Consider the following 22,051-nt stretch of genomic DNA (forward strand, 5'->3'; position numbering starts at 1 on the left):
CCACAAGTAAATCAGAGGATGCACAGCAAAAGTGGATTGTACAAAGATTTGTGTTTCACCCACAGGAGATTGTAGGCTTTTAAGTTTTTTCATAAGTGTGTTTTTAATTATGTTATAGACTTTTTTGCTAAGTTTTAATGAGTTTTATAATGCCTGTGATTTTTCTGTTCATTTTGCCATTGCTTTTCAATGGCAAAAGAAAAAGAGGGACAATCAATTAGATAATCAAAAGCATAACATTAAGTTTATCATAAATATAGTTTGTATTTAGAATTAAGTTTGTTCCTTTCATATTAAACAGAACAATCAAAAACATGAGAAATATGAAGTGGGGTGCACTTCTGTAATATAACCTCATTTTTCACCCCACGAGTTACTTCAGTGCAAGCTCTCACACAATTGAAAATTCTAGCCTACTGGACAAAATAGTAAATTAGTATTCCATCTAAAATGTTGAGTGAGCTTGCCACAAATGTAAGTAGTATCTGTCATGCAGTTCTGCAAAACAGAGCAGCTACCACTAATTTACTTCTTTTAGCCCAAGGTCATAGTTGTGAAGAATTTGAAGGAATGTGCTGTATGAACTTATCTGATCACTCTACATCTATCCATAAGCAAATACGAAAATTGACCGAGCTAACTCAAGAGTTGAAGGTGGAGGACGGATTGGGCTTAGAAGGCTGCCTGAAAGGATTGGGGATCGGACCATGGTTGAGGGACATCATCAAATATGGCATAATAGTTCTAAGCATAATTGTAATGCTTTTGCTTGCTTTGCCCTGTGTGTTTACTTGCTTGCAAGGCTTGATGCAGCAGCTTTTGCAAAAAATGCCGAATGCACACCTTCTTGTACAAAAGGAAAACGGGGGAGATGAAGAGAGCCTGACAGAGGAATGGTTGAACGACAAGGGACATGATACTGTAAAATTAATCCAAATATGGAGGGCTACGTGACTGCTGCAAAGTTCTCATGGCCCTGAAGAGTAGATGGTGTGCAGAAAGCAGGATATTGAAACTGCTTGGTATGTAGAAGTAGATAGAGAAGAACAAAGGAGTATTAAGCTGTTCTAACTGCAAGGCCAGCTGGACAGGCATGTATCTTTCACAAAGATAGTTTTAAGATAATAGTACAAGTCACATAGCAACCAATCATGAGCTCGGCTTTTGCAATATGTATGAGCTAATTAACGAACATATATAAACTGTGTAATCTGTCACAATAAACTGAGACTTGATGATCATGATATCATGAGTCTTGTCTCCCGTGGCATCCCTCTAACAAAAGCTGAGTGGTTTCCCTGGCATCCCCCAGCCCTTCCTGGCCCCAGGGGCTGATGGCATTTGTGGTGCCTCAGGTCCATGTCCCCACAGCACCAGCATGGGGGTGCTCCTGCCTGCTGTGTGCAATGCAAACAGGGGCTGCTGAGCCAGTGCTGCCATGTCTGTGCCTGCAAGGATGCGGCACCTCTGTGAGCTGGGGGAGAGGCCAGGGCTGCAGAGGGGGGATGTTGCTGGCAGCTCCATGAGGACGCTCTGGGATGCTGCCCTGGGCTGTGCAGCACTGGGGATGGATCAGCCCCTGCTCTGCTGCTCCTTCCCGTCTCCCCCAGGGCCCTTGCAGAGCACCAGCCATGCTGTTTGCCCCCAGCCTGCCCACGGCCAGCATGGGGCTGCTCACGGGGGTTTTCTGTGCTGAGCATTGGCCTGGCCGCGTTCCTGAGAGAGCCTGGGCAAGGAGCCTGGAGCCCCCAGGCCCTGGCCTGAGGCGTCAGCGCTGCCCCAGCAGTGCCCATGGCCTGTCCCTGCTGCAGCCCCGGCACTGCCACCCCCAGGACTGTGCCCGGCCCCGAGAGCACTCAGGCCCTGCAGCAACACCAGGGCCACCAGGGCAGTGGGGCAGGGCCACGGGAGCAGCACTGGCAGCACCAAGTGCTGCTGCTCCTGGGCACAGCTGCTGTGCCAGCACTGATCTGCCCCAGCTCTGCACACAGACATTGCTGCTGCAGCTCCAGAGAAGGCAACAAAAGGGCATCTCTGCAGAAAACTCTGCTGGGACATCCTTTAGTTCCTTTAAAAACACTGAGAGCACAGCCCCTCATTGACAGCGTCTGAGGCCACCGGGTAGGTGCAGGCAAACAAAATGAGAAATGGCACAAAAAAATGATACTTCTTTGTGGATAATCTAAAAAACCTTAAGCAGAGGAAAAAGCACCTCCAAAATGAAACCCACAAGAAGTATCAAAGATTCCTTTTATTAGAAGTCATTTGCAGAAATTTGCCAGCAGTTTAATGTTTCTGTAACCATCCAGTCATCAGTTTCCACACTGCAGCCTTGAGCTCCTGGTTCCTTAGGCTGTAGATGAGGGGGTTCAGGGCTGGAGGCACCACCGAGTACAGAACTGACAGGGCCAGATCCAGGGATGGGGAAGAGATGGAGGGGGGCTTCAGGTGAGCAAACATAATAGTGCTGAGGAACAAGGAGACCACAGCCAGGTGGGGGAGGCAGGTGGAAAAGGCTTTTTGCCGTCCCTGCTCAGAGGGGATCTTCAGCACGGCCCTGAAGATCTGCACATAGGAGAAAACAATGAACACAAAACAACCAAATGCTAAATAGCTAGTAACTGCAATGAGCCCAAGTTCCCTGAGGGAGGATTTGGAGCAAGAGAGCTTGAGGATCTGGGGGATTTCACAGAAGAACTGGCCCAAGGCATTGCCATGGCACAGGGGCAGGGAAAATGTATTGGCTGTTTGCAGCAGAGCATTGAGAAAGGCACTGGCCCAGGCAGCTGCTGCCATGTGGGCACAAGCTCTGCTGCCCAGGAGGGTCCCGTAGTGCAGGGGTTTGCAGATGGACACGTAGCGGTCATAGCACATGATGGTCAGCAGGAAATACTCTGCTGAGATGAAGAAGAGAAAAAAAAAGACCTGTGCAGCACATCCTGTGTAGGAGATGGTGCTTGTGTCCCAGAGGGAATTGTGCATGGCTTTGGGGACAGTGGTGCAGATGGAGCCCAGGTTGCTGAGGGCCAGGTTGAGCAGGAAGAAGAACATGGGCGTGTGCAGGTGGTGGCCGCAGGCTACGGCGCTGATGATGAGGCCGTTGCCCAGGAGGGCAGCCAGGGAGATGCCCAGGAAGAGGCAGAAGTGCAGGAGCTGCAGCTGCCGCGTGTCTGCCAGTGCCAGCAGGAGGAAGTGGCTGATGGAGCTGCTGTTGGACATTTGCTGTGGCTGCACATGGGCACCTGTTCATGGAGAAAGGACAGGGAGAAGTCAGAAGAGGCTGCTTGGAGCCAATCCTGGGCCATTCCCTGCAGACTGTCCTGCTGCAGAGAATGGCCCTGGTTCCTGCTCTGGGAAAACTTTCACCCAGCTATGTGTGGGGGCTCTCAGGGAGCCATCCCTGCCCCGTTGCCCTGGGTTTGTGGCCCTGTGGCAGAGGGACAAGGCTGGAAATTCAGGATTTCTCAGGGGAATCACTCCTAAATGCAGATAGGCTTGGTACCATCTTCACTGCCAGGTCTGACAGATGGCAGGAGCCGGATTTAGGAATTGTTTCCCTACCCACCCATCATTCCTGGCTCTCTGGGGTCAGAAATCCCCAGCATTCCTGCTGCACTCAGAGTTTGCCACTGAGAGATGAGAGAGGCAAAGGATTCCCTGTGGCTGAGGGAAGGTGAGGGGCTGGATGGGCTTGTTCCCCCAGCACTGCTCTGTTCAGCCCCCGCTGCTTCCCTGAGCATCTCCTTGGGCCTGGACATCCCCTCCTGAGAGGTGCCTTGTCCCTGCCAGCGCTCACAGAGCCCATCCCACCCTGTGTGCCCTGGGCCCGGCCCTACAGAAACCTGCCTGTGTGCAGGGCCCTGGCTGGGGCAGGCTCTGTGTGCAGCTGGGCAAGGGCAGCTCAGGAGAGCCCTGCTGGGCCCTGCAGAGGTGATGCTGCTGCTGCCCAGGGCTGAGGAGGGGCTGAAGGCCCTTTGGGAGGCTCCCAGCAGAGACACTGACCAGCCAAAGTCACAGTTCTGGAGTCTCTGTAAATGTTCAAACATTCCTTTGATGATCCTGTGTGTCCCTTTCAACTCAGAATGTTCTGTGATTCTGATTCTGCGATTACAATTCCTGATCTGCTTCTCTCATCCCCCTGTCATCTATAATCAAAAGAGAAAAAAAAAAACCCTTGCCGCAGTGTTAGAACAGTAAATTAAAAGCCAGACCTTTATTAGAAGCTCCCAGGTGTCCCAGTGGGGATGGGGGACACTTGGCCCTGATTTCAACAATTTACTAAGGTTAATTAATTAGGACATTTAAAATGAACATCCAGTAGGATATTCAGTTTCCACAGTTACACACCCTGGATCAGCCCATTGGAGTAGATCCAAGGGCTTCTTTGCCCCACTTTAGTTATGACTACTCACATTGTTGTCAAAAACCAAAATGTTATTCTTGCAGGTCCTCTTCCTCATAATAAGACTATGCAGTATTTCAGGAATGTATTTAGATAGTCAGCTTATTGTTGTACAATCTAAGAGATAGGTAGGAAACAGTCAGTTAAGAATTACCATTATGTAAGCACATAATAGTAATTTAACAGAGTTAATTAAGAGTTTAATAAGTAAAGTAAGGATTATATTTGTATAACAATAAAATAGTAATTTGCAGAGCTATGAATATATGGAAAATGTATAAAAATCAAAGATCTTTTTGTCATGATCCCAAATTTCCCATCTTGCTCCAAGCAGGAAATTGAAAACACTCTCACGAAAGCTCCTGATCTTTACAGCAATCCCAGCCTTACCTTCTTTGGGAAGTGTCCTCTGGAGCTGTGCCCAGGCTGGTCTGGGGCTGGGAGCAGCCCTGCCCCAGCCAGCCCCTCTCAGCAGCAGCACCTGCCCTGCTCAGGGTGGCTCCTTCCCCCCACAGCTCCTGGCCAGCGCTGGGAGCAGCTCCAGGGCCGGCTGAGAGCTGTCCCTGGCAGGCAGCAGAGTCCCTGGCCCAGCACAGCGCCCTGGGCTGCAGGACCCTGCTCTGCAGGACAGCCCTGGGCACCCCTGCACAGGAGATGAGCAGAGAATGCACTCACAGGCTCTGTGGGCATTGGGATGTTCCAGCTTTAGGAGATCTCTCCAGGAGCTGCAGCTGCATTGTCCTGCAGCCAGAGGTTCCTGTGCCAAGGGCTGGCTGTGATTCTGCCCCAGGCACTTCTCAGTCCCTTCCCAGCCCTGACTGATTGAAGCTCTCTGTGCCTCTGTGCTGTGCCCGGGCTGGCTGCAGGCAGTGCCCCAGCCCTGCTGGGCTGGGAGAAGAGCTGCTCAGCAAGAGAAATGTGCTTTTGAAGCTCTGCTTGGTTACCAGGATCACCCTCTGTGCCAGGAGCCCGGCCCAGCTCAGCAGCACAGACACAGCACAAGGACTTTAATGACCCTCTGGGGCTTTGTGCTCAGGCCCTGAGCATCAGGCCCTGAGAGGGAGCTGCAGAAAACTCTCCAGAACTCCAAGTCACAATCCAACTCCAAAGTTTCTTGGACTTTTAATGGGTCCCACTGAGGGACATGAATGAGAAAGTGTCCCCAGGCCCCAGGCAGAGCAGAGAACTGGAGGCACTGATGGCAGGAGGGGACAAAGAGAAGCCAAGTCTTGGTGCCCTGGGGCACAGCAGGGTCTGTGCCACCAAGGGCTGTGAGGAGACACCTTGTCTTGAGGTCCTGAGGTCTCCTGGCACAGCCCCAGCCAGGCTGGGCACTGTCAGCCCCTGGTCCTGCCCTCAGCATCCCCCCCATGCCCACATCCCAGTGGCCTCAAGGATCTGCTGGAAGGATTCCCTGGGGAGCCTTGGTCAGGAATGGCCCTGGGGGCTCCTTCATGCTCCCAGGGACTGCAGGTTTTTCAAAGGACTTAGGGTTTTGCTTTTGTCTTGCAGTCTCTGAGAGCAATCCTGGCCTCCAATATTCTGCTGTAATTAGTCCCTGGAGAGGCTTTGTCAGGAACAACACTCAGTGGGGCCCATTAATGCTTCAAGGTACTTCATTTCTTTTAAGGTACTTGGTGTTTGCCTTTTGATACAGACTGTGAGAGGTTTGTGCAATCATGGTCCCAATTATCTGCTTTAATGAGTCCCCTGAGAGCTTTGTACTGACACTCAGTGGGGCTCATGAATACATTGAGATTCTTAACTTTTCTAAGGTACTTTGTATTTTCCTTTCCACCTTGAGAGTTCTTTGTGCCATTTTCAGTCTCTGAGAGGTTTTTGTGCCATCCTGGCCTCCAGGTTTCTCCTCCAAGGACTCTATGAAGAGCCTGTGGTATAGATGGACCTTTGTGGTTCCCATTAATGCTTTAGACTCCAACCACTTTGGGGTTTTCCTCTGACTTTGACTCCAGGAAAGGTTTGTGCAATCTCCTCTCAGGCCCTGAGGTTCCAGGTCTCAGCTCCAAATGCACCACGGGGCTCATTAGGATCAAGCAAGTCCTGACAAACCATGGCTCTGCCTCAATTTCTCTCTGCCCTCGTGCAGTTTGTCAGGAAGTTTCTGTAGTGGTTTTGGTTCACCATTTTGAGATTTCTTGGCCAATGCTTCAATGAGTGTGGTGGGTTCAGTGTTGGCTAATTACCAGTGCACTCACTAGAATATACTTACTCATTTCCTGCTGTGAAATAGGATTAGGAGAAAGGCAAAGTAGTCACAGAATTTTAAAAGGGTATAAATAAAATTGTATTAACAATAACTAAAGAACGAGTAATAAGAATTAGAACAAAACTTTCAGAACACTTCCTCTCTCCATACAACCTGACAATGTAAAGAGAAAAAACCTAGAATTTTCAGTCACTTTGCCACCTCTAAAATAGTCTTTCTTCAGTTCACTTCGGGAGAGAAGTTCTTCTTGTTAATGTTTTGGAGACTTCCCTACAAGAAAAGAGTTATCTCATGGCTTTTCATTTCCACAAATAGCAGCTGCCTGGAGAAATCTGCAATCGAGAAGTCCCTCCCATCTTTTCCCACCTTTTCCCACAGCTGTGCTTATGGGCCAGGCCGAGTTATGGGATATTAGTTTAAAGATGAGCTGTTTAAGAGCAAAGGTTCTCTTCATCTCTTCCTGAAATCATCTTCATCTCTGGGAACAGAGGTCTTTATCTCTCTCTGAGGGCACAGGGTCTCATCACTGGTCTCCCTTTCTCTGTTCATGCCTCTCATGGGAGATCACAGCTACTTCAACATTTCCTTACTTTAGCATGGAGGCCTTTGCTGAAACAAGTCATTGCCCTATACTTTTCAATGCCTTACAGGGAAAAAGAGAGTCTGATATATCAATGACATCCTTCTCCATAGCTTAACCAGAATATTCCAGCCCCAAGATCAAGGCATCTCCTCATCCCTCCCATCTGGGACTCAACTTCCCCTTCCCTGCCCTCGGTGTGTCCATGTTGCTCCTCTGTGTGCCTGCCCTGTGTCCTTTTCTCTCACTGGAGGGAGGATGGCAGCACTGGCAGAGTCAATATCTCCCGGGGCTGCAGATGGTTCCGTGAGCCCGGCCGGGCTCGGTGCTTGCGGCCGGAGCTGTTTTGCCATGGAGGTTTCTGCAGCGGCTGCGCTGGGGCTGTGTCAGGCTGGGCCGCGCTGGGGCAGGGCCAGGATCTCAGCAGCCAGGCCAGAGCCCAGCAGCAGCACGGCCGGGGCCGATGGCTTCTCCTGCCCTGCCCGCCGGCTGCGGGCGAAGCCCAAGGGCGGCAGAGCCTTGGCCGAGCCGGCCCGGCCCGGGGCTGCTCCTGGGGCCCGGTGGATCCTGGCCGGGCCCGGGCTGGCGGCGGGGCAGGGCTCGGCAGGGCCAGATGTCAGCACCCGCAGCCACGGCCCGGCCTCGGCCCCGCGGCCTCCCCTGCCCTGCCCGGCAGCCGATGGCGCCTGGCGGCTCCCTGGGAAGGGGCCCGGCCCTACGGCAGGAGCCGCCCGGCCCCACGGCCGAGACGGGGCTGGGCCGGCCTCGGCACCTCTGTGGGGCCAGAAGGGAGAGAGACCCAGCCAGGCTTTCTCATCTCTAACTTGTGTCTGCACAGAGGCGTCTGCAGCTTCCTTAGTGCTTTAACAGACTGTCAGCTCTCAGAGCTAATTACTGATTGTTTTTTGTCAGACACGGAGGAAACTGCTAGCAGCTTCTCTCAGGACATCAGTTCTGTGATGCAAAACCACCACAGCAGCACAGAGCACAGAGCTCCTTTGTCCATATGCAGTGGCTATGTGCCCAAGGCCACAGAATCCCTCCTTGGGAGATCTCTGGGCCCTCTCCAAGGTGTTTTCAAATGAAAACATTCAGATCAGAGTCTAAGAAAATCACCAGATGACAGGGCCAGCATGACCTGTCTGTCCTGGCTACTTTTGTGTAGGAGCATCCTTGGATCTACGGAAATTGGGAGGCCAAATTCTAATTTTGGCCATGGTCCCTGGACATGAAGGCCGGTTCTTTACCACAGGAATGAAGGAACAGTGTGCCAATGTTTCCTGGGGGAATGACAGGTGACCACCAGAGGACAAGGACAGCCAGAGCTTGCAGGCTTCCAGGAGGCCCTGAGGTGTCACAATGCCCCCTTGGTGACATGAGGCCCTGAAGGGTAGGAATGGTCTCCATGGTTCCATCAGGCCCCACAGAGTCATAATGGTCTCTGGGTCCATGATGCCCCGCGGTGTCACCATGGCCCCTTGGTTCCATGAGGTGCCACAGTGTCACAGTGATCTCCATGGGAAGGAAAGAACCGAGCCCCAGTGTGGCAGGGGCAGCCACCAGAGGCCAAGGCCAGCCAGACTTGATGGTACTGGCAGATTTTGTCTGGGAGCAACCCTTGGATATAGGGAATTTTATAGGTGGAATCCAAATTTTAGACATGGACACTTGGAGGAGGATGGTTCTTTCCAAAGGAAGGAAAGCACGGAACACCAGCGTTAGAGGGGCAGATGAAAGGCGGCCACCAGGGGCCAAGGGCAACCAGACCTCTCTTTCCTGGTAGCTTTTGTCTGAAAGCAACCCTTGGATATAGGGAATTTGGGAGTTGGAAGCCCAATTCCCGCAATTTCTGCATAGATAAGGACAGTTATTTTTTCCATAGGGAGGAAAGCACTGTTGTGTTCTGCTGCAGCAAAAGGCACAACAACTGCCCCAGGCCCGAGAGTCTCAGACCTCAGGCAGACACCAATGACCAACAGGGAAAGGAAGGCAACAGGACAGGTCTTGGTTTAGAAAACTGAGGATTCTTCATTTTCCCAGGGACATACACAAGAAACGAGGTGGTAGGGTCAAGACTTTTATATTACAGGGTAGGGGTGGAGTTTAGGATCAAGGTCCAATATTAAGAGGAGCAGGAGACTGCAAAGGGGTGGATTGAGGAGGACAATCAATGGAAAAAACTACAATGGGGACATTGCAGCACAATTTAAGCCAATAAGGGTACAGAAAAATAAGAACATTCTGGGGCCATTCCTCATTTGATCAGATAGGGTAGAGTGTCTTTTCCCAGGTTTTCAAGGGCACACCCCACAGCGTGGAGGGGTGGAATCTTCTTTAAGTCACGCTCTCGCCGGATGCTGTGTCTGGGTAAAATTCCCACCTCATTGGGCAGGGGCACTCTACACCTTTGGTGCCATTATTTCTTTCTCCAGCTGTTTTATGCAATGAAATAAAACTCCAGCATCTGTGGAACCACCCTTCAATCCTTCCCTGGCTACTCCTGTTCTGTCCTCAGTCTGCACACAACTGAGCCCAGAGCCTGCAGCCTCTACGTGTTCGTTATGTGATGAAGCCTTCAAACCCCATCTTGGGAGATATTTGGGTCCTCCCCAAGGTCTGTGAAAATGGAAAAATAGTTATCAAAGTTATTTTCTCCCAAGTCTAGCAGTGACAGAACAATGGTCAATATCTTTAAACTGAATGAGAGTGCATTTAAATTTGTTAGAAGGAGGAAATATTTACAGTGATGAGAGTGGCACAAAATGGCAAATGTTTTTCCAGAGAAGTGGATTTCCCATCCCAGGAATGCTCAAAAATCAGGGAGTGTGTGCAACCTGACCCAGTGAAATCCCCTCCCCTCCCCAAGGATGGAATTCCTGTTGTGTGGGTTCTTGGATGTGCTGGGTGCCCTCACAACAGTTCTGGCCAAAATGTCTGCTGAGGGCAGCCAGGCTGCTGCAGGGCAGTGACCTCACAGCCATCACCATGGCAGCCCTGTCCCCTGGGCCTGGCTCTCCCCTTTCCTCTGCCCCTGCCTTGTCTCTGCTGGCATGAAGAGTTTGTTGATAATATCTTGTCCCCAAGGTGCTGGGCCAATGGCTTCCCAGTCAGGCTCCTGGAGCAGAAGTGGCTTTTCAGAGCCCAGCCAGAAATGAGCCCTGAGGCAGCAGCTCTGCAGCGCTGGCCACCAGGCCGGGTTGCAAGGGAGGCTTCTTGCCATGCCCTGCAAGCAGCTGCTGCTGCCAAGGTGCCTTTGGTGCCTCGGGCTGTCCCTGGCACAGCTCCCAGCACGGCACTCTGCCCTTGTGCCCGAGGCCTTCCCTGTGCTGGGGCTGGCCTGGGGCTGTTCCTGCAGCGGGACCTGTCCTGCTCCTGGCACAGGAAAGGCAGTTCCTGCTGGAGCAGGAGGCGCTGCCTGCAATGGGCTCAAACAACTCCAGCAAGGCCCTCTTGACTTCAAAATTGCTTCCTAGTGCAGAATATCCTATAATTGTTATAGATTCTGGACTGTGGAGTAAATAACTCTGGTTAAGAGCTTATTATCTAATCATGATCTGATTGTATTTATATAAATATATCTGGTATTCCATCATTAATCCTGTAGAGAAAATTGCATTGACAAATTGTTCAATTCTATCCTGTCCAATCATTTATACATAAACCTTTGACAAATTCTGGGGCTGGGTGTGGATTCAGTCACTCCCAGTCTCTTCTCTTAAAAGGAATTGTAGAAGTCTGGAGGCCCTGCAGGGGTTTGAGGATCCATGGTGGCTGTTGGGTGTCATTTTTCCATCTCATGACTCAGCAGGAGTTTCTCCAATAATGAAATAAAGCTTTTGCCTGAAGCTCCCACTCTGCACATGACAGGAGTGTGTGTGACATCCCGGCTCTTTGGCAGCCTGGGGACTCCTGGGATGTCACTGTGGAGCCCCCGTGAGTGCCTGTGACAGATCAGTGCCTTTGCAGCCCAAGGTTTCCTGGGATGTCACCACGGAATGGCTGTGACTGCCTCTGACCACACGGGTCTTGCCATCCCCAGAAACCCTTGAGAGGGCTCCATGGAGCCCCTGTCTCTGTGTGTGACACTCCAGCTCTTAAAAACAGCCTGGAGACTCTTGGAAAGTCCCCATGGAACCCCTCTGAGGGCCTATGACAAATCTCATCCTTACAAGGCAACCATCACCAGGAAACCCTGTTGCTATGGTCAGTTTCCATGGCAACCATCCCCAGCCCCTGTTGCTATGGTCAGTTTCCATCATAACCATCCCCAGCCCCTGTTGCTATGGTCAGTTTCCATGGCAACCATCCCCAGCCCCTGTTGCTATGGTCAGTTTCCATGGCAACCATCCCCAGCCCCTGTTGCTATGGTCAGTCCCTGGGCAGCTCCATGGAGACCCCATGCCAGGGGTGGTTGCCATGGACACCAGCTCAGGCCTGGAGCCCGTTGCCATGGCAACCATTGGCACTCCCATCCGCAGGGTCATGGATCCCAGAACCACAGAATTGGCTGAGCTGGGAGGGACCCATCAGGATCCTCGAGTCCAACTGCTGGCCCTGCACAGGACACCCCAACACTGCCAGCCTGGGCCTGGCAGCGCTGTCCAAACGCTGCTGGAGCTCAGAGAGCCCTGGAGCTGGGACCCTTCCCTGGGGAGCCTGGGCAGTGCCCCAGCAGCCTCTGGGCAAAAACCTTTTCCTGAGATCCAACGTAAGCCGGCCCCGACTCAGCTGCAGCTGCTCCCTCCACTCCTGTCCCTGGGCACCAGAGTGAAGAGGTTCCCTCAGCCCCAGCCAGGGACCCGCTCCCAAGGCTGCTGCCATGGCCACCAGGGCTGGCACCAGCTGGGATGCTCGGTTTCCACGGGCTGGGGTTCAGGAATGGCATTTCTCAATTTCCTGCTCCTGCTAAAACCTTGCATGCACTCATTGCCCTCCCACCTTCCATTGAATGAAAAAAGGGAAAGATCCCAGGCTGGGATAAGAACAATTTACTGGGAATAGCAACGAGATGAGGAACAAACAGGAATAGAAAAAAAATTGACAACAGAAGGGATAAGAAAACTATTTACAGGGAAAACTACATCACCATCAATTGTATCTTCCTGGCCACGTGTTTCCTCCTGCATGGAAAGGACACCCGTCTCCTCAGGGAAAGAGAGAGAGTCCCTTTCCTGCCCCTGGCAATGACCTGAGGTGGGAGTGAATGTAGTGACAGGGCCATGGCCAGACCCTCATGTTCTTCAATCCCACATCAGGTCATTGGTAGGGGCAAGAAAAGGGACATATGTCTTCCCAGCATGGATCACAGGGAACATGGATCACCAGGGCTCTTCCCAACATTGTCCTCCAATGGGGAATGAAGATGGATCAGTGCACAAAGCTCTTCCTGCAGCTGGGGAATTTTCAGGACTTCCCTTACCAGTGGCTCCGTTGGTGTTTGGTCAAGTGAGAGCTCCGGGTGAAGCTCTTCCCACACTGGGGACACAAGTAGGGCCTCTCCCCAGTGTGGATGCGTTGGTGGCTGACAAGATGGGAGTTCTGCTTGAAGCCCTTACCACAGTCGGGGCAGAGGAAACGCCTCTCCTCGGAGTGAACCCGCTCATGCAGGAGGAGATTTGAGCTGCTGTGAAACCTCTCCCCACAAGTGGGGCACATGTAGGGCCTCTCCCCAGTGTGGATGCGCTGGTGCATGATGAGGTGGGAGTTTTGCTTGAAGCCCTTCCTGCAGTAAGGGCAGCGGAAGGGCCTCTCATCCGTGTGAATCCGCTGATGTACAAGGAGATTGGAGCTGCTGTGAAACCGCTTCTGACACTTGGGACACTCGTAGGGCCTCTCCCCAGTGTGGATGCGCTGGTGCATGATGAGGTGGGAGTTTTGCTTGAAGCCCTTCCTGCAGTAAGGGCAGCGGAAGGGCCTCTCATCCGTGTGAATCTGCTGATGTACAAGGAGACTGGAGCTGCTGTGAAACCGCTTCTGACACTTGGGACACTCATAGGGCCTCTTCCCAGTGTGGATGCGTTGGTGGCGGACAAGGGCAGAGCTGCAGCTGAAGTCCTTCCCACATTCCCCACACTCATAGGGCCTCTTCCCAGTGTGGATGCGTTGGTGGCGGACAAGGGCAGAGCTGCAGCTGAAGTCCTTCCCACATTCCCCACACTCGTAGGGCCTCTCCCCAGTGTGGATGCGTTGGTGCCTGATGAGGTGGGAGCTCCAGCGGAAGCCCTTCCCACACTCCCCACACTCGTAGGGCCATTCCCCGGTGTGGATCATCAGGTGTCGTTTCAGATTATTGATCTGCCTGAAGCTCTTCCCACACTCTGAGCACTCGTAGGGCTTCTCCCCATCATGCTGCTGCTCAGGGACCACCAGCTCCGAGCTCTGCCTGGAGCTCTGGCTGAAGCTCTGTCCACCTTCCTGGCCCAGAGTGGGTCTTTCCTCCTCAGAGCATCCTGGGCTGGGCTTGCAGCCCCTCCTCCTGTGGTGTCGCTGGCGATTTTCCTCCCTGTTGGATTCCTGTGCTGTGGAGTTGCTTAAAACAGCTTCTTCCATAAGGTTCTGCTGCAGGGATTTATCCTTCCTGGTCTCCATCCTCAGCTCCTGCTCTGGGGTAGGAAGGACAAAGAGAGGATGGTATTTGCCTCCATGCCACAGGGAAGGGCAAGGAGATCCCCCCAGGGCATCCCCAGCAGGAGGGCACCAGCAGCGGGGCTGTCCTGCAGCCGGGGACTGTGCTGGGCTGGGAGATGGAGCAGGAGAGAGGGGGAAAGGGGCACTGACTTCCTCCTCACCTGCTTGTGGGTCCTGAGGCATCTTCCTCTTCCTCACAACCTTCTCCATGTGGCGAATGTTTGGGTATGGGAAATCCTGTTTTGGGAGGAAAACAAGTGATGAGCAAAGTGAGTTTTGTACTGGCTTCAAAGCAAACCAGGGGGAGAGTCTAGCCAGAATGACAATTGAATAAGAAAATTAAGATCAAAGCAATGATACAGAAACGCTGGTTTAAACTCACAGAATCAGGATATAACCTGACACGCCGTTGCTCAGGGTGGTGGTAGCTGTCTGATGAACTGGGGGCTGCAGTCCGGCTGGAGTGATGAACGTGATTCTGTCAAAGCAGTGATCCTGTAGAAGGGTCTGGTCTTCCTCTGAAGGTCCAGTGGTGCTTATGGAGCTCTTGTCCTCTGGGAATCCAGTAGGCAAGGTGGTCATGGTGTTGCAAGGGTGAGATTATATCCACATAGGAATGCTTGGTTCCTCCCCCTGGGCGGAGCATCCCACAATGGGATGATGTCATTTTATCAGTCCTGCAGTGACACTCAATGGCCCATTAACAGAAGATGGCCCCTGGAGAGCGTTATCAGGGCTGAGCCATGGAAGAGATAAAGAACACTGCCCCACCTGTTGATAACAGTTTATGGAGATGGGGACTGAAAACACTTTTGGTTACATCTGACACTGTAACCTGAAAAAGTGAGGCAATCCCTGCTTGGGGTGGAGAGGTGAACACCACCCCCCTTACCCAAACTGGCTCAGGTGTAAAACCCCCACCCTGGGAAGGCCACGCACACAGGGGACAATGTCACACTTGCCCCGCCCCATGGGACATTTCTGTCCCTGTCACTCCCTTGCTCTCCCCCCTTTTCTCTTTCTTTCCATCTCTCTGTACCTCACATGTACTGTTCAATAAAATCCACTTTGGATTTGGTCTTGTTAGCACCTTAATTGGGGCAGAGGCATCTCTCTAACAATTTTGTTAACCAGATTGCAACATTATTTTGGCAGAGTGACTTCAGGGCACTGTTGTCTGATCCCAAGTGCCTTTGACAACAGCCTGGTTCCCTCCTCTGAGGAGCTTGTGGCTCTTTCTGGAGGAAATCTTAGAAACTACAATGCAGCTTCCTCTTGAAATGAACAGGGTCTATGCCTTTATTAGTGTTCATCTCTTTATTAAAAAGTCAGCTCGGCGGGGGGGGAGTTGTAGCTTCTTCTGGTAGCCGAAGGGTGAGAAGGCTGCAGAGTCTGTCCCTGGAGTCTCCGTGGCATGCTGGTAGCCAGAGGTGAAGAGGTGTCCAGTCTGTATCTGAAGTCCGGATCAGCAGAGCGTCCTCTCTCCTTTCCTCCTGGCACACTGGTAGCCGCAGGGTGGGGGGATGTGCAGAGCCTGCTGCCGAGGTCCAGCAGCAGCTATCCCTCTCCTTCCCTCCTGGTAACACCAGGAAGAGTGTCTGATTCCTTGTGCCTGCTTCCCACAGCCCAGTCCAATCTGGTTCTCTGCAGGTTATAGTGACAGGTTAAACACAGACTAGGGATGGGGTTCACTTTTCCCCAACCAGCACACCCATCCAGCCCCCTCCACTGTGCCCCTCTTTTTCATTTTGGGGTGTTTTTCATCCCCAAAAACCCTCTCCCATGATTCCACTGGCTTATTTTGCATTCTAGTCCTAGTTTGGGTGGGGGTGTAGGTGATTCCCAGGAGCGATTAGCTAATTAACATTTCAATGTCAGTACTTAGTTCGAGCCAAGTGTCCCTGCCAGGCTGTTTTGTTCATAACACGCTGAGCAACTTTTGGGAGAACTTATGAGGAAAATTGCTTTTGTGGGTGGCCATTGTAAAGAAAATATTTTGTTGTCCTTCTCTGAAAAGTTTGTTAAAATCACTGGAGGAAAGGGAACAAATGATACCAACGAGACTGACAAGGATCATTCACCACGCGGTGAGGAACACAAGGCTACTAAAGTCCTACAAGAAGCCCAGCTCAAGTAGCTAAATTCCCAAATAACTCCTGAATTCACGGGCTTTTGGGGGAGAAGCATTATTTTCTTGGTCCCTCTCACCTTTGTGACAGCTACACAGACCTTTCCCTTCCTTTTAATAATCTGTATTGCGACAAATTTCGACTTTTCTTTAATCAGAACCTGCCAGCATCTGAGCTGGAACTGTGCTGGAACTGATGAAATTTGGAATTGCCACAGAATTGCCTCTGTTGTTGGTTTATTAATGTTTGGGATTTGTTTGCATTTTCAATACAAGTGACTTGTGGGAAGAGCAAATCTTCCTCAAGGCATTTTATGGAGGGTTAAATTTGATTTCTGCTGAGTTTGTTTTGTCCAGTGCTCAGAGGATGCTCAAGGGGTCTCTGGTTTTGGTTTGTCCCTAATTTTCTTCCAATTTGTCTTTATCACTTAAAAGCACTTGAAAAATAACTAAAATTGTTATTGACCAGAGATGTCAAAAGTCCCACCATTTAAGAGGTATTTGAGGTGGAATTTATTGTTTGGGAACATATTCTGAAGGATTTGTGGCTTCTTGGGGGATATCTGGTAGTATTCTCCATATCTTTGCACTCCAAATAACAAGGTGGATTTGTCTGTCACCTCAAAATGACTGAATCCCACTGGAAACCCCTCAATCTAACCCCAAAATTGCTCAATCCCACCTCAAAATGGCTGGTTCCCACCTCAGCCCCATGCCAAAATTACTCAATTCACAGTCTCCAGGATGAGATGGGGTTGGAAGGAGATTGGGAGAAGTGAGATCCAAATTTGAGGTTGTGGGATCAGAATTGTGTGGGGCTGGGTGGTTGTGATTTATTTTGATAATAAATAAAACGATCAGAATTATTGATTTCTGTCCCATTCATTTTCTGTCAGTTCTGGTTTGCTTTTCAGAGTGCTGCCTTCTCAGCTGATTTTGTGACCTCCTGTCCCAGACTGAAAAGCAAGATGTGTTCTATTTGCCATCTGCATGGCAGTTGTCCTGTGTTAAGTGGGCAGTTTTCCTTATCTCTTCCACAATCAATCCTCCCTCAGGGGAGACATCTGCTGATAATGGGCTATTGAATGTCACTGCATGACTGATAAGAACTGTTGTGAGATGCTCCACCCAGAGGGAGGAGCCAAGCATTCCTACCTGCATCCAGTCTTGAGATTCTGGCCCACCAACACAGCTTTTCTGGGCTGGATTTTCCAGAGGAACAGCTGCCTCTTGCACTGCCTCTTCCGGAGAAGACACCCTTCTCTACAGGATCACTACTCCAACAGAACCACACCTATCACTCCAGGAGGACTGCAGCCACAATTCCAATTGGACTGTGACCAACAACCTGTTCAACAGAGTGTCAGGTTGTATTCTGGCTCTCTCAGTGTTGTTCTGGTTCACTGCATTGTTCATATTTTCATCTTCTTCCCTAATAAAAAACTGTTATTCCTCCTCCCATATTTTTACCTGAGAGCCCCCCTTAATTTCAAATTTATAACAATTCAGAAAGAAAGAGCCTACATTATTTCATTTCAGGGGAGGCTCCTGCCTTCCTTAGAAGACACCTGTCTTTCCAAACCAAAACACCTCCTTTCTCTCCTGCCTTCCTTTGCCTGCTCTGTTTCTCTCTCAGTGTCTCCCTTGAGCCAGGACAGCTCCCACCAAAGACCCTGCCCTGATTTCATTCCCAATCCATGAGATGCAACAGCCATGGGTGAAGTTAGGAAGGCTGGTAGTGAAATGTCACTGTAGGATCTTGCTCCACTTGGATTGTGGCTCCTAGTTAAGAGCTTTGCCTTCAAGAGCAGGAACATCTTTTCCTGTCTGGGAACTGGAATTCCAGCCCCTGGGAGTGTGTGCCATGGATCCCAGAGGGGCATTCCCGAGGCTCCCAGGGTTCTGCTCCTGCCGTACCTCCCAAGGAGCTCTGCAGGGCAGGGGACAAGGTGCAGCAGCTGTGTTGGTGCTCAAGTGCCACAACGGCCCCTGGTTCCAGGAGTTTCTGCACTGCCAACAGCGGTTCCTGGGTTCCATGATGCCCTGCTGTGTCCCCATGGATATTTGGTGCCATGAAGTTCTTCAGTGTCACAATGCCCACCTCGCTCCATGAGCTTCTGCAGTGTACAAATGCGCTCCTTGGACGAGCAGTGTCACCATGGACCATTGGCTCCATGCAGCCCCGCTGGGTCACCATGGACTCCTTGGTTCCATGAGGTTCTGGGGGTGTCTCCATGGTCTCCTTGGATCCACAGTGTCACAATGGACCACTGGATCCACGTGGCCCTGCTGTGTCACCATGGCCCCTTGGTTTCATGGGTCCCCAGGGTCACAATTGACTCCTTGCTTCCATGTCACACCCTCAGTGCCAAAATGGCCAATTTGTTCCATGTGGAACACAAAAGATTGATAGAAACATTGAGCAAATCCTGCTTAACACAGCTGGGAACATCTGTTTGCATTCCAAAGAGAGGTTAAAGGTGAGGCTGGCACCAGCAGCTTCCATCTGCAACAGAGATCCAGGGAAAGGACAGGGACAGATAATTCAGCTGGGAGACTCAGAGAATTCTGCTTCCAGAGATCAGCTCTGGTCATACTGTCCCTTGTAGAAAGGTGACACCACTCCAGGCAGCCTGTACTGAGCAGGTGGCTCCTGAGGGGGGTTTGTTGTTTAGGAAACCTGCTCAAGCTTTTCCATTCTTTCTTTCTCAACAGGAAAACTTCTCCTGGACGTGTGTGCAAGCAGAGCCCTTAGGAGAGCAGGTGGGACATGGTGTAATGGGCTGGGACATGGAGCTGCAGAGCTCAGGGACAAGGTTCTGCTGCAGGGCACAGGGATGTCAGTGCCAGGTGGGCAATGTCAGACATGGTGAGGCTGGGGGTGAGGAGCAGCTTGTCCAAACAGGGTCAGCCCTCAGGGGGCTCATTCTTCTACATGCCCAGACCTCCTAAGGAGACAGTGAGCATCAAGATCACTTCTATCAGCTCTTCTCTGAACTGGAAAATAAAAAATACTCTGTTAAAATAAATAATTAATGTTCCATTAAATCTCTTTTCTTAAAGGATCTTTAAACTGACTCCAATCTGCTGTACAGGGCCTGAAAACTTGTAGACAATTGCAGGAAGAGGAAGCCCGCCCCACCGAGGGCTTTGTGTACTTTAATGAGCCCTACAATGGATCTTCAGCTGAGTCCAGGACCCTCAGGCACTGAGAGAAAGCTGAAGAAGCTGCTCATGAAGTCAGGAGCAAAACTCCAAGTCCCTTGGAGCATCACAGAGCCCCAATGAGGGCAGGGACTGCCAAAGGCTCCCAGGGACTGGTGAGAGCAGATCCTTGAGGCCAGGATTGCAGGGAGCCCAAGGCTCAGAGCAGGGAACTGCAATGCTGAGCAAGGCCTGGGCTGGCTGGGGGAAGCAGAAAGGCCAAGCCCTGAGCCCAGCCAGGCACAGCAGGGCCTGTCCCTCACGGGTGGCTCGGGGCTGTTTGTGGGGCAGGGGGATGTGAGGGGCAGCAAGGACAAATGCCAAAAATCTGCAACCCCTGCCAGTCTCCTCAGGGAGGGGCACGGGAGAACCAAGGTGCAGCCCCTCTGTCGTGGTTTGACACAGAAAGAGAATTTTTTTCCCGAAGGAAGAGGTCAATTTAGATATTGACCAATTGAAGTTGAACACGCCTCTGAGAACACAGAGGAGTTAAAAGCAGAATTCCCAGGGGAACTCGCTCTCTTTGGTTCTGGTCAGCGTGCAGTGCAAACTCTCCCCTGCCCAGCCACGAGCTGGGTGGGAGAGGGGAAGCCCCATGGCCTGAAAGGTAGGTCCCAAGGGTGGTGGAAGGACTGGAACCGGGCTGGCCCCTGCAGATGGAAGGGTGGAAGAAATCTGGGATATCTCCATTCCCCCCCCCACCCCAGAGTTTCTCTCCCGAGAAGGAGAGAGAAAAGAGACAGTGGCAGTCAGCGGCGGGGGGAAGCTGCAAGGTGCCCAGTTGCGTGGGAGTTGCTGGATGTCCGGGCATCGAGCCATCCCTGGGAGTTCGGACTTTTAACCCTTCCTTGAGAAATGAAAGCTTGTGAATTTTTCCTTCCCCTCCTCGGTTTGAAAGAGAGGAAGAGGGACACCTTGGACCCTGGGATGTTAGAAGGAGGAATTCTAGATGGGAGGGGGACAAGGAGTGGCTTTTGGCTGGACTTTTCCGTGTTAGCCACAACCTGAACCAATCTTCTCCTTCAAGAGGGACTGTGTTTTGGGAGGATGCCAGTGAGTCAAGAGACCTGCTTCGGCTGGGAAAAAGACAAAAGTGAACAGAGAAATGTTAGGGGGTTTGTGGTGTCGCCCCCTTGTCCTGGAAAGGAAAGAGAAGAGAAGAAGATCTCTGCTCTCGAGCCCTCGGCCCCAGGGGAAAATGGGGGGGACTGTGGTCCCAAACAATGAAAAATTGAACTGTTGTTTTCTCCCCTCTTGGCAGGGCATCCTTGAAAGGAAAAATCCTAAAAGCAGTCTGTCCATCCATGCATTGGTGGTGAGAGCACTGTGCATGGAAAGGAGAAGGGTCACCATGGCAAACTTTTTCTCTGGGCGGTGCCATGTGTGACATGGAAACACAGGATGTGGAGTGTGTTTCTTGGGGGGTCTGTGGCACAGGGGAGACTCTGTTCCCTCGATGGACTGAGTATCGATTGTTTGGAGGGTGGAAACCTGATTGGGGTCCAGATTGTGTCTCACTGTGGTTTGTTGGAGTTGGGTGGTGGGGGGAGGAATGTTTTGCAAGGTTTTCATTTGATCTTTGTGTGCTTTTTTTTTTCCCTTCTTTAGTTTTCTCTTTTCTTTTGTAGTAGTAGTTTAATAAAGTTTTTTTCTGTTATTAAGCTTGGGCCTGCTTTGCTCTGTTTAGATTCCACTTCACATCATTCAAGGGAGGGATCACATTTTCATGGGGGCACTGGCATTGTGCCAGTGTCAAACCATGACAGCCTCCGAGGAAAGTTCCTTCTGTGGGCCCTCCAGAGGTGCTGCCCGAGCCCAGGGACAAAGGCCTGGGTGCCTCTGTCCCTGCCCAGCCCTGCCCAGCCCTGCCCAGCCCTGCCCATCTGTCCTGGGGCTGTGGCCCCTGTGCACGCTGCTCCTCTGCCCTGGCCGGCTGCACTCGCCCATCTCACTGTGCCCCAGCATTTCTCACCCAGCGTTTCTGTGCCCTCCCTGGGCTCCCTGCACTCAGCGCTGCCGGCTCCTGGCACACAGAGCCAGGCCAGGAGCCCACCCTGCCAAGGGCCTTTGGAGCTGGGTGTTGGCTGCGATGGCTTCTGAGCTCAGCAGCTGCTCCTGGGATGGCTCCATGGAGACCCGGCACAGCAACGCTGCTGTGCATTGTCCTGCTGAGGGTCACACACCGGCGGGGCACATTCCCTGGCTGCAGGACTTGTGCCCGACCCAAGCACTGCTCTTATGGCTCCAGCACTGCTTTCCAGCTGGCACAGGGGAAGGCAAACTGTGTGTAGCTCATGGTATGTTAGAGTGTCTAAAACTTGGTAAGTCACCAGTCTTAGAGGTGACATGCATTTGGAATTTATAAGATGGAGAACAAGATGGAAAAGGGGAGCATAGAAATAAATAGGGGAAAACATTTCAGATTGTTTCTTTTCATTTTCATTTCACTTCTGGAAAGCTGTTTTAGTTTTTCAGGAATCTTCTCCATAGTCCTCTTTGCTCTTCTCAAGAACCCTTCCTGGAAAATGAGGTCGAGCTCCTGTCACAGGATATGCCACCAACTGCAGCTTCTCTTGGCTTTCCACACCCTGTGTGCTGCTGGACTCTTGCAGCAGAGCAGGACAAAGGTTTGGATAAGTTGACAGCTTGTCCTTTCTTTAACTGGTGGACTGGGGAGTTGTGCTGGGGGTAACGTTTTCATTGTTACTGTTGTAGGCTAAAAAATCAGGAGGTGGTACCAGGAATTGTTAGAGAATACAAACCTGTCTGAATTCAGAGAAATAATCTCGAGCCTGCAGCCCAAAGTGGAGAGTTGTGTAATAATAATCATTCCAGCCTGTCAGTGGACATCTTGAAAATGATCTGGAATGTGAAAATGCTCTG

General features: G+C 51.4%; 1 protein-coding gene across 1 annotated transcript in view; it reads right to left on the minus strand.

Annotated features, from left to right (window-relative positions):
• Window positions 1-22,051, minus strand: part of LOC144248765 (uncharacterized) — a 646,176-nt gene that overhangs the window by 94,209 nt on the left and 529,916 nt on the right. The window contains 2 exon segments of the mRNA XM_077790757.1: window positions 12,009-12,011; window positions 12,629-13,402. Of these exon segments, the coding sequence (XP_077646883.1) occupies window positions 12,009-12,011; window positions 12,629-13,402 (777 nt within the window).

This window comes from Lonchura striata, unplaced genomic scaffold (genome assembly GCF_046129695.1).
Source record: "Lonchura striata isolate bLonStr1 unplaced genomic scaffold, bLonStr1.mat Scaffold_85, whole genome shotgun sequence".
Taxonomy (NCBI): Eukaryota; Metazoa; Chordata; class Aves; order Passeriformes; family Estrildidae; genus Lonchura; species Lonchura striata.